General features: G+C 32.5%; 1 protein-coding gene across 7 annotated transcripts in view; it reads left to right on the top strand.

Annotated features, from left to right (window-relative positions):
* RICTOR (RPTOR independent companion of MTOR complex 2) overlaps window positions 1–13163 on the top strand; it is a 123816-nt gene that overhangs the window by 63463 nt on the left and 47190 nt on the right. For all 7 annotated transcript variants that reach the window (XR_013445533.1, XR_013445532.1, XM_036111088.2 and 4 more), the window contains 3 exons: window positions 3908–4034; window positions 7012–7181; window positions 13077–13144. Coding sequence is in view for 5 of the 7 variants with exons in the window: in XM_036111088.2 (XP_035966981.1) it covers window positions 3908–4034; window positions 7012–7181; window positions 13077–13144 (365 nt within the window). In the remaining 2 variants the exon portion in view is untranslated. The remainder of the gene's footprint in view (window positions 1–3907; window positions 4035–7011; window positions 7182–13076; window positions 13145–13163) is intronic.

Genomic DNA, 13163 nt, shown 5'->3' with positions numbered 1-13163 from the left:
ACATTTTTGTTTGATAAAATTATATGAGGTAAATAGGTCTGTTAAGCTTAGAGGTGAGCATAAATATTTTGTGTAATTATTCTATGTGACTGGGTACAGCTAGGACGATAACGATATTTTTTAATAAAATATTCACTGTAAAGAATACAGTAGTTCCCTCCCCCCCCTTCACCCCCACCTCTTATCCAGAGTTTTGATTACCGTGGTTTTCCTTCTGCCATATGGTTAGAAGATCTGTAATGTTATGTCACAATACCTACATCATCACCTCACTCATCTCATCACATAGGCATTTTATCATCTCACATCACCACAAGAAGGGTGAGTACAGTACATTAAGCTATTTTGAGAGAGAGAGAGAGACCCCATTCATATACATTTTATTATAGTATAATTGTTCTATTTTATTATTAATCCCTTGCTGTGCCTAATTTATGAATTAAACTCTATCGTAGATATGTATGTACAGTAAAAAATAGTATACTTGACCTTTGAACTTCATGGGTCTACTTATATAGATTTTTTTCAGTAAATAGAGTACAGAACTGTAAATGTATTATCTCTTATGATTTTCTTTAGCTTCCTTTATTGTAAGAACATAGTATATAAAACATATACAAAATATATGTTAATTGACTGTTTATGTTGCTGGTAAGGCTTTCAGGACTTTTAGTATAGTTTATATATAGAGTTGAGTACTGTCTGTGGTTTCAGTATCCACTGGGGGTCTTGGAACATATCCCCCATGGATAAGGGAGTGGGGAAGAACTACTGTATTTCTTCCCTTAGTAACCATGTAAATGAAATTACTGCTTTTTTGATATATTATTGGAGAAAAAGGATTACTTGTTCCCCACTCTACTTTTCTCTTATTTGCATGCTTGGAGTTAATGCCATTAAATGGACGTGGCAAAGAGTTATAAGCTGGTTGTTTTGAAGACGAATTTAGATATAGTCCATAGGTAGTTTCAATAAGCAGTTCAGACTGTTGTACAGGACAGGTCAGAATCTAAATTCTGCAATAAAGGGTGTTAGGGATAACCCATTAATGCTTCTAATGATAGGTTTTCAAGGAATTTTTTGTTGTTATTTAATGTGATGCCCTAATGGCAAAACAGTTAACGAAGAGTTAACTTGGTTAGGACACAGTTATGTAAGAATTTTTTCATGTTTCATCCTAAACATTTTTGAGACGTATGCAGTATATAGTTGTTTTAATGTAAAAACATCTAAAATTATTTAAAAAAAAATTTTAACCCTTCTCCTCTTTACCCACCTTTGAATTCAGTGCATACTTCAGAATGGTAGAGTGTTGAATTTGTACATTAACTAGATCTCCTCTTTTTCTTTTTTCTTCCAATTGTCCAGCTTGGGGTTAGTAATAATACCCACAGGTGAGCATAGTAAGGAAGAGGTAAATGGATCAGTGTCTTAAAAGAAATTTACAATTCTAGTAAGAGTGATATTGAAGATAGATTACAGTATTTTTGTGGTAGGTAAAGTGTCATATTGGGACTGTGATTTGACTCCTCAAATTTAAATTTAAAAATTAGATTTATGGTTTTTACTTATTCATAGTCTCTCCTACTGCCATGATTTTGAGAATTCAAGATAAGAAAATAAAATTTGTTTCTGAAGAACCTAGAATAACTTTCTGGCTATTTGAGGTGTATATATGTCAATATTTATCATACTAGGAATTATAAGTGAGCAATTAAAATATATATTAGCATATTAAAAATAACAACCCATCACATATAAACATATTTTTGTAAAAATATATTTTCCGAAAAGAAACTTAACAGAATGGCATTATTTTAGATCTTTGCAAATGTCTTTAGTGTTTGTCTTGATGGAAGGTAGGAGCTGGATTGTCATATTTGCTTCTTCATTCAATCTGTTGTGATTTCATGTTCAGTAGAGCCTCTGGTAAACTTCAGTATATACTTCTGAGAGACTGAGAGTAAAAAAGACAAATAATGTCTTTGTATTATTATTAAAATAATTTTAACTTCACAGAATCTCTGAAAATATCCTAGAGACCCTTGTTTCCTGGACCAAACTTTGAAAATTGCTGCCCTAAAAATTGCATTATTCCAGATAGATTCAAGCAATTACATTCAGCTTCTTTGAGTTATTCAGTAAATATTTTATTTCAGTTTTGTAAAATGTTTTGGCATGATACAATTTAGTTTATAAAACAGCCCAGTAAAAGTAAACAGACCCTTAACAATTTAGTAATGCTATTACAAAAATATTATTTTCTTCTGTTATCTTCTAAAATACAGACTAATTTGAGGCAGATATCATTTGTGAATCCAAGAGCAGGAAAATTGCTTATACCTGATGGTAGGATGTAGGCTCAGAGGAAGAATTGTGGTGCAGGGTTCCTCCTTGGTTTAGCTAAAAGCAGATAGAGTTAAAAGGGAAGCATACTTGCTGAATGAATAGCGGCCTCTATTGGTTAGAGGAACTGTAATTTCAGTAGTATTTTTAACAACCAATGCACATATTTCTTTTTTTCAGCAACATCTTGGCAACGGAGCTAGTAGAAATTAATGTTAATATTATAATGGCTAGGTCACTGTGTTTTTTTTTTTTGTATGCATTTTAAAAGTTTTAAAATTTTCTATTGAAGTATTAATCTTCTTTATTTTAAAGAAAAGGAAGAAACATTTGTTGCTTTAGGATAACTTACTCCATGAGTAATTAAGGAATATTCATGTTATTTTTCCTTCTCTTTCTCCTGTCTCATTCATTTGGAAGATTTTTTGTTTGTGTGCTCATTTTCAGTGTCTCTGATTTTTTTTTTCCCTTTTTCTCCAATCCAGGGAATCCTTCTTGGTTTTTGTCTCTCTCGTTTTCTATATAATTTTCCCACTTTTCAGCTGTTACTACTCTTTATCCAATTGAAATTATACTTACTGCCTGCCTAATTTAACCATCAATTTTCCTCATATATTATTTCTTTATTCATGTAATAAGAGATTAACATAACACAGATTTTTTATAGTTGAAAGGGATTCATTTAGGGAATCACTTGCCCTTGATACATAGGATTATAAATCCAGTAACATCCAATACAAATTAATTATCCCTACTCCAGAGACCTGTTATTTTGAAATTGTTCATCTACCAGTCTTTATTAGTCATTAACTATGTAATTTGTTTTCTTTCTAATTTCCACACTGAAGATATGTTAGCTATTTTCAGTATTCCAAATATATTATTGCCAATTAAACTTTTCATTTAAAGTAAGATTCATCCAAAGTTTTGTCACCAGAAATATACTATTTGCATCATACTTTTTGAAATATTAAAAATAGATTATGGAATACTAACTTTACCTTTTGGCATAGCAACAAGTGATGGTAGGAGATAGGGAGATTATTAGGCATCTGTCGCAGTAAAGTGAGAAAGAATGAGGACCCAAGTTAGAGTTTGATGGGAGAGAGAATATGGATAGTGAGGTAAATTGGTAGGACAGGACTTGGTGGCGATTATATGGGTAAGAGTCAGGAATGGAATAGTACAGTAAGCGTGTTGACAGCTGTTTTTACCACTGATTTCCTTTGTCTAGGTACTGAAAAGTTGTATAAAATATAGTTCCTATTTGAGAGGAGCTTAGACTCTCAGAAACATTAAATCTTGTCATTTAATTGATTTATAGTCTGAACTATTAGAAAAAAAAGCCAACATTTTTCCATAGTAACAAGTATTAACATTTATTGCATCAGTTATTCATTATGGTAACCCTTTGAAATGTTCATATGAAGAAGAAGATTAAATTTGATGCCTGGATCTTATAAATGTTCTATGGTTATAAACACCTCAATCTGAACAAAATAGCTTTTAAACATGTATTATGAAGTAAATAACTTCTTTTTCTGATTCCTCCCTGTTACAGATGATTACTGTGAATGCTTCCTTGTTTCCTAGCTCTGTGGCCAACTCATTAATAGCAGTTGGAAATGATGGACTTCAGGAAAGAGACAGAATGGTCCGAGCATGCATTGCCATTATATGTGAACTAGGTCAGAATTTTCTTCAAGTAATAAAAATGAAGCATTTTAGGAAGTGTATATATAAGAATGTAACATTTTTTAATGTGAACTGGGTCAGAATTTTCTCCAAGTAATAAAAATATAATGTTTTAGAAAGAATGTAAGAATATGACATTTTAAAATGCCTTTCATGAATGAATTCTTAGTTATTGCTACAAAGATATGAAAAATTTTGTTTATAGGAATATAGAAATTGTCCAGATTCCAGTGTTTAGAATAAAATTGCTTTAAGTCTGGTTCTCAGACATGAGTTAACCACACAATATCTTAATGTCAGTTAAAAAACAATCTATCATACATTAAAAAAAAAATCTAAATGCAAAAGGATTAGAGTTAAATGGGGAAAAAACAGGGAAAAAAATGGATGAGCATTTATCTGATCACTGTAAGGAAAAGGAGTCTTGAATTATCAAAAGAAATAAACAGATTTCAGCAGCTATAGATTTTATTATAAGGAGACAAAAAAACATGCAGTGCTGGAACAAACAAAAAATAAATGTTACAAACATGATAGGTAAATAACTTATTTATATACAGATCAATAGGAAAAATAAATAATTCTCAAAGAAATATATGGCTAATCAACAAATTTAAAAAGTTCAACCTCACTTAAAACCAAAAAATACAACTTTAAATGACAAGAGAAGATATTTTTTTTCCCATCAAAAGTAGAGCTGATGTAGGTTACATTCACTCTTGGTATAATAAACAAGTTAATAACAAAATCATAAACTAAATTTCAGAGAATCAAACCCTATTATTGAAGATTTAAGGTACTGTTCACAGTACATATTGATTTATAGACAAAGTCGGAAAGTTAAGGACATTTTGAAAATAATATAAATTTGACATGTCAGTGTATGGGATGCTTGGAAAGCTATACTCGGAGTTAACTTCTCATCATAAAATGCTTTTATAATTAAGCAAAAAACAGTGAAAATAAGTGTATAAGCCCAAGGAATAGAAAAAGAAGGAAAAAAAATCAATTTTAAGGTAAGCAGGAGGAAAGCAACAATGAAATTAAGAGTCCTAATTAGAGAACAAGATTGATTATTTAAAATAATCTATGTTACTTGGAGAGAAACATACACAGGTACACTACCATACACTAATGTTTGAAAAAATGAAAGTCCGAGAAAGAAAAGATTAATATACAAATGAGGAAGAAAAAATAATAGTTTTTTTAAAATTATGAAATAATTTTTATAAATATTTGAAAATCTTATTGAAATGAATGGGTTTTCAGAGAAAATTTTATTTCCAGTTGACTCAAAAAGTAGAAAACACAATAGATAAAAACCATAGAAGTACTTGATGAAATAATTGCCTCCAAAAAGACTCATTCAGGTAGTTTTGTCTTAAAATTATTTCAAGGAACAGAGTTCTTATATACTGTAATCTAATTGAAAGTATTAAAATATGGAAACCTACCAATTTTTTAATGAAACTATCATTTTAAATGCATATACACATAGATATACATATACACACACATACCTATACACATATATAAAATAAAATAATTAAAAACCTCCTTTGTTAACATACTAGAATATTTATTTCAGATCAACACTGTATTATTCTTAATGGTGGATCTCTATAAATACTATAAACTTTTAATTCCTAATTAAATTAGTATTGCTAAAAACTTTCAGCCAGGTTAGTAAATTAAAATAAATGAAATGAAGTTTACATATTGTAGATGATATATCTAGAAAACTCTGAATCAACTGAAAAACAGAACTTAAGTAATTCAGGACAGTGAAAGTGGGTGAAAATACAGATTTGATAGATTTATTTTGTGTTTCAGCAATAAAATCAGTAAATATATTAGAGAAAAAAGATACTATTTTCAAAGTAGTAAAGAAAACTATATATAACAAAACTTGTTAAGAAATATGTATGACTTGTGCGTGTGTTTGGGAGGGGTACTTTTGACACTTGAATTTGTCAAATTGATTCTTAATAACAGAAATGAGAACATTGGTTGTGTAGTGGAGGGGATACTGATTGAAAAGTGGTATGAGGGAACTTTCTAGGATGATGAAATTTCTGTATCTTGATTGGATATTGGTTACAAGAGTATAAAAATTGTCAAAATTTATTGAACTGTACCATTAAGATCTGTAAATTATACTATATGTAATTATATATACCTCAATTTAGAAAAAACAGAAGAAACCTAATTCTAAAATTAGGCTAGAATAAACACGAGAGATCCAACCATGAAAACATTTTTGAGAAACAATAATGGAAGGGAAGGGAAAGGGTTTTTTTTTTTAATGTATTTTTACAAAAACTATTAAGCTAGGTTATTAAGAGAGAAAAATGGAAAGGAATTGAGTTGCAGACTCTGGTATATAGAAAACTTTAGTATATCAAAAGGATAAAATCAGTTTGGGAAGCATGCTGGGATAATTGATTAAACATTTGGAAAACAGTTGAATTTATCAATATTAAACAAAACTCACTTTCCTGACAGATTGAAAACTGGAATGTTAATCATGAACTCATTTAAAGCACACAGTTGTATGTGCGGGCATGATCAGAAAATGCCTCATCTTTGAAGTAAGGGAGGAATTTCTGAGTTTAAAATCTAAAGTTAAATTGCAAAGCAGATAAAAGATTTGAAATAGACGAACGGCTAATATAGCCACATTAAATGAGCAACTTCTTGCAATTGATAGGAAAGAAGAACCATTCCAGTAAAATATGGACAAAGGATATAAAAAAGCAATTCAGTGACATTAAAAAAAAAATTAGGGTTTTGGGAAGAGTATATTCAATGACTCTTATTAGATACATTTTATCCACGTTTTAAATGTCTTTGACTAGAAAGTTTTTCAAGTCAGAAAGGAAATTGTTTCAAGATAAAATCCCCGATTTCTGATTACTTTTTATTATTTATCCCCTATATACTTTATTAAGTTTTTCTTTTTTATTTTAGCACTTCAGAATCCAGAGGTGGTGGCCCTTCGAGGTGGACTAAACACCATCCTGAAAAATGTGATCGATTGCCAATTAAGTCGAATAAATGAGGCCCTCATTACTACAATTTTGCACCTCCTTAATCATCCAAAGACCCGACAGTATGTGCGAGCCGATGTAGAATTAGAGGTAGGAACTTTAATATCCTTTTCTAGTTTTACAGGATGGCTTTAAATACATACATAGTCTTACTTTGAAATTTTTAAGTTAATAGGTGCAGCACAACGTTAATTATCAGACAATTTAATTAAGACTGACTTATCCCCAGCAATATTTTATGGCTTATTCAGTTTGGACTGAATTGAAAATATTATTCTCAAGAATAGTTCATCAACATGTAAAGTGAAGTTTATTTTTTTTATTATCTGTGAAAACGTTATTAAGCCAATTAAAGCACAAGTGAGGTTGCATATACATTTATCTACTTATTTAAGAGAACCATTTCTTTTTAAGAACTTTAGTACGTTGTGTGAATAGCTCCCGCTCATTATATACTATTTATTTATTAACCCATGCTAAAATTCTCTGAACTTCGAAGCACTTGTTAGCAACTAATGACCATATATACTTGAAAGAAATAGAATACAGATCTTTCTTTTTAAAATACACTACAGTTTAATTTTTTTTTTTTTTTTTACTAATTCAGTGTTTTTTTACAGTTAGTCTAAAATAATAAGACTGCTATGTACTCTTTTTTATAATAAAGTGTGTAGTGGAGGTTGGAACAGAATTACCGCAAACTGATCTTACAGTTTTTCTGTGTGAATGTACTACATTGTTGTCCATTGCAGATGCCATTCAGAGTAAGATTAAACCAAGGTTTTGTTTATATTTGGGTATGAAATTATGCAAAGTATAAAGTATAGTATTGTTCTCTAGTGTGTATGTCTAAATCATTTTATGAAATTTGTCTTAAATCTTATAGTTCTGGTTTTATTAGGGCCAGTAGAAGTATTTGAGATTATAAAAATGACAGCTTTTATCATTAACTAATAAATAAGTACAATTTTCTCCTCAATAAGTGATTTCAAATACAGTCATTATTTATGGGAGTCCATTGGGAATAAACTAGCATTTTTGATATTTTATCATATGTTTAGTGTAAGTTTTTTTTTTCTTTTAATCAAATAGAACTATAATTTTAGGATTGGTGAGATGACTACAATAAAGGAAGATAATATGTATAGGCCTGTTTTTTATTCCTATGTAATTATAAAGCAGATTAGCAAAGCCTTTATTAAGTAAAAAAAAAAACCTCAAAAGAATATGGTAGGCATTTAAATACAGTAGTGTCTTTGCTTATATCTATTTCTTTAAAACCACAAATGTTTGTTCTTTTCTCCTTTAACAGGGCCCCCTAGAATAGCATAGTGATTTAGAGCAAAGACTTTGGGCTATACAGATCTGGTTTTGATTTTTTTGCTCTATGACCTACTAGCTTTATGACTTGGACAAGTTATGAGACTCTCTTGGACCCATTTTTTCCTTAGGTAAAATGAAGGTCATGGTTTTCACCTTAAAGAATTATTGTGAACAATAAATAATAATAATAATAGTAGTAGTAATACCACCAGCTAACACTCACGTAATGCTTATAATGAGTTCGTATTTCCAGGTTCTTTACATATGTTAATTCTAATCTACCTAAAATTCTAATCTAGGTATTTCAGTACCTAGCACATAGTAAATATTCAACAAATACTGGTTACCTTGGATATTATTCTTCATCATCAACTTTAATATCATCATCTTCATTATATAGTCTGCTAAGAGAACGTTGTCCTCGTTTTTATTAATTATATTTTACAAATTTTGATTCCAAATTCATACTTTGATTTCCATTTCTCCATACAAAGGAACTATTTTCAGTGCTGCTATATCTGTTGTTAGGCCCAAATCTTCCTCCTCTTAAAAATCCCTTTTTAAATTTACCCTGGCTTTTATTTCTGCTATCTGTGATATGTTTTGACCTCAGACAGGAAAATGTGTGGTTATAATATAATGTTACCAGAATAGACAGTCTGTAAGGGTTGTAAATCAATTGTAATTTTTTATAGTAATTTTTAAAAACTATATCTTTTAAAATTACACTTCAGAGTAGAATAAGGTAGTTCATAGCATCTGCTATGGAAACTAGAAAAGCAGGATAATTATGAAAGTCATATATTTAAAGCAGTATAGAACTGTGAAAGCAGTAAGGGCCAGAGAGAGTGAAATTTGCGAGAGGGAAGATTCTTTGAGAGTTGCCCTGAATATCTACAGATGCCCTTGGGGGCATTTGCAGATTTGGGGCACAGGCTAAAGGCTAAGAACATGATGTGGGCCTAGTAGACCAGAGTATTTGGCAGTCATGCAGGTATGGTAAGCCTAGAGATAAGAAAAGTCCCTAGACTAAGTCTGATGTACCCGTTTAGGTATTTGCTGAAACAAGACTGTGCAGGGCAAAAGCCAAGATGTCAAAACCTGAGGAAAGCACAGTGGAATATGCTGTAGTCCCCAGTGCATAGAATGCAAAGGCCTAGGAGGGGCCGTGGGCAACAGTTGAAAGGCCCGAAAGAAGTAGTGAATTTACACTGGTTATATGCAATTTCTTTTTTCCTTGGGGCCATTTATTGATCAATATATAATTGGAAAAACTGAAAATCCCGGTAGGCCTTTGCTGGGATCAGAAAAACCAAAGGAGCTTTTGGCATTTGTATGGTACTAAAATGACAAAACTGGGTATTTCATAGCTGATTTCTTGTTCTTGACATATCCCAAATTCTGAAGCTTTTCTGGATGGGTAGCTAAGATTTAAATTCAAAACTTAAGAAGTATGTAGAAAAGATTACCAGTTTCTCATTGCTAAGAGAAAAATATTTGCTAAGCTCTCTATTGAAAGCCCTGGAAGACTATACTTAAGAACACAGGAAAACCAAAGGTATACTCAGTCTTCTCAAAATTACAATGTAGTCTCAATTTAACACAGTTGGTGATAAGGATAAGATTATCAGCCCCCCCCCCCCCCATTCTACCTAACAGAGGAAAGGATAACCATTTCTGATGGAGGTAACATCATTTGGAACCTTTTATAATATTCACAGTGTCCGACATTCACTTATTAATTTGATTGAATGTCATGCAAAAAGATATGACCATTTGACTAAACACCCAAAAGAAAAACATTCTATAGAAACATGCCCACAGGTGATCCAGATAGTGCAGTTAGAGGGAAAGACTAAAACAACCATGCAGGGTGCCCGGGTGACACAGGCGGTTAAGCATCCCACTCTTGGTTTCAGCTCAGGTCATGATCTCAGGGTTGTGGGATCGAGCCCCACAGCACAAAGTCTGCTTAGGATTGTCTCACCCTCTCTCTCTGCCCTTCCTGTCCTGTGCTTGTTCACATACTCTCTTTTTCTCTCACTCTCAAATAAATAAATCTTTAAAAAAAATAAATAAATAAAACAACCATGCTTAATTTGTTTAGGAAAATGAAGAAAAAAAGGAAGAAAATAGATGAAAATAATGGAGAATTTGACTAGATAATTGAAATACACAGATGATGGGGCACCTGGGTGGCTCAGTCGTTAAGCGTCTGCCTTCGGCTCAGGTCATGATCCCAGGGTCCTGGGATCGAGCCCCGCATCGGGCTCCCTGCTCCGTGGGAAGCCTGCTTCTCCCTCTCCCACTCCCCCTGCTTGTGTTCCCTCTCTCGCTGTGTCTCTCTCTGTCAAATAAATAAATAGAAAATCTTTAAAAAAAAAAAAAATACACAGATGATTTCAATGGAAGTTCCAGTACTGAAAAATATAATACATGAAATTCTGAACTCAATGAAAAATTAATTTTGGACAAGAAGGTATTAGTACATTAGAGGAAAAGTCAATAAAAATATCCAGGGTAAAGCATAGAGAGGGAAAAGAAAGGGATGAGTAGAACACAACAAAGGTGATGAAACATAATTTTGTCTTTGGAGAAGAAAGAGAAAATGGTTGCAAATATCCAAAGAGACAATGGCTAGAAGTTTTGTTTCTAAAACTGATGAGACTTCATGCTCCCAAAGCTCACAAAACTCCGAATAAGATAATACAAAGAAAACATGTAGGCACATCATGGTAAGATTGTTGAAAACCAAGATAAATAAAAATCTTGAAAACAGCTCGAGGGGGGGAAAAAAACCATATTACTTTCAAAGGAACATGTCTGATAGCTGATGTCCAGCAGAAATCATGGAAACTAGAACATAGTAAAGTGGCATCTTTAGAGAACTGAAAGGAAAAAATGCCAGCCTAACCCAGAGAAAATGTCTTTCAAAAACAAAGGTAAAATAAAAGCTTTTTTGAGACTAAGAAAAAAAAAGACCAAACAGAATGTAAAGAAACACTATTCTTGGGAAGCCTGGGTGGCTCAGTCGTTAAGCGTCTGCCGTCAGCTCAGGTCATGATCCCAGGGTCCTGGGATCGAGCCCCACATAGGGCTCTCTGCTCTGTGGGAAGCCTCCTTCTGCCTCTCACACTCCCCCTGCTTGTGTTCCCTCTCTCGCTGTATGTCTCTCTCTCTGTCAAGTAAATAAATAAATAATCTTAAAAAACAAACACTACTCTTTCTTGGATTACTTGTCCTTATGTCAGGAAGACACTAAAACGGCCCAGGGGGAGGTACCTGTGTGGAGGAGCTGAACTCTTGCTGACAATTAGCACATTGTGAGTGAACCATCTTGAAACAGGTCCTCTAGCTCCAGTCAAGTCTTCAGGTGACTGTAGCCTTGACCAGTATTTTGACTGCAATCTTAATGAGGGCCCCTAAACCATAACTGCATAGCTAAGCCTCACAGGAATCCTGTGAGGCATCTTTTACCTATGCATGATTTTGTAGTATCTTTTACTTATGGGTAAAAGGGATCTTTTACCTTTTACCTATGCATGATTTTGTAATATCTTACATTGGTTACTTAGAAAATATTGTTTCATAGATTCCTGACTCACAGGAACCATATGAGATAATAAATATTTATTGTTGTTTAAAAAATGAGACACACAAAGAATAAAAGAGTAAAGGGAGTCCTCAGTCAGAGGGAAAATGATCTAAGACACACAAGGAAATGCAGGAAGGAATGAATAATGACAGAAAAGGCAAATATATGATTAAATATAAAAGACTACTGATTGTCGAAAGCAATTTTAATAATGTCTTATGTATTTTAAATTATATTTAATATTAAAAATTAGACCACAGTAATGCAGTAGGCACGGCGGGAGAGTTGGCAAATGAGATTTAGTAGTTAAAAGATTAAAATGAGTGACTTTATTAGCAAGATTGCTGAATACAAGGACAATACACCAAATAACTTGGATTTTTTTATACTAGCACTGAAAGGAGAAGGTAATTTATAAAATAGAACCACTTAGTAATGTTCAAAAGCAAGCAAAACTGAGTCATAGTTTTAAAAGTCAGGATAATAATCTTGGGGTAGGTAGTGACTGAATCTAAAGAGGGAATAAGGAGGCTTTACGGATGCTGATGTTTTCTTCATCTGGTGCTAGTTACAGGAATGGGCTTAGTTTGAGAAAATACACCAAACCTTACATTCATGGTTTGTGCACTGTTTTATATATATGTTATACCTCAATTTAAAAGTTCAGAAATTCAATTTGTACATTAAAAAAATCACTCAAATTGGGCGCGTGGGTGGCTCAGTCTGGTCTGCCTTCAGCTCAGGTCATGATCGGGGGTCCTGGCATTGAGGCTGCATCTGGCTCCCTGCTCAGTGGGGAGCCTGCTTCTCCCTCTCCCCTTGCTCCTCCCCCCTGCTCATGCTCTTTCTCTCTCTCTCTCTCTGTGTCAAATAAATAAAATCTTAAAATAAAATAAAAAATCACTCATATATTACTTGATGATGAGTTTGAAGAACTAAATTCTCAAACAGCATACCCAGTAAAGATACAGAGAAATTAAATTAATTTTAGCTTGTTACAGGAAGAATGTGTTTTATAATAAGGACTCTTTTTTTTTCCTTCTTCTTTTCCTCCTTTTTTTTATTAGCGAATTTTAGCACCCTATACTGATTTTCACTACAGACACAGTCCAGATACAGCTGAAGGACAACTCAAGTAAGTACCATTTGTTCCT

This window comes from Halichoerus grypus, chromosome 2 (genome assembly GCF_964656455.1).
Source record: "Halichoerus grypus chromosome 2, mHalGry1.hap1.1, whole genome shotgun sequence".
In the NCBI taxonomy this organism is placed as follows: domain Eukaryota; kingdom Metazoa; phylum Chordata; class Mammalia; order Carnivora; family Phocidae; genus Halichoerus; species Halichoerus grypus.
This window is presented reverse-complemented; position numbering and strand designations above follow the sequence as displayed.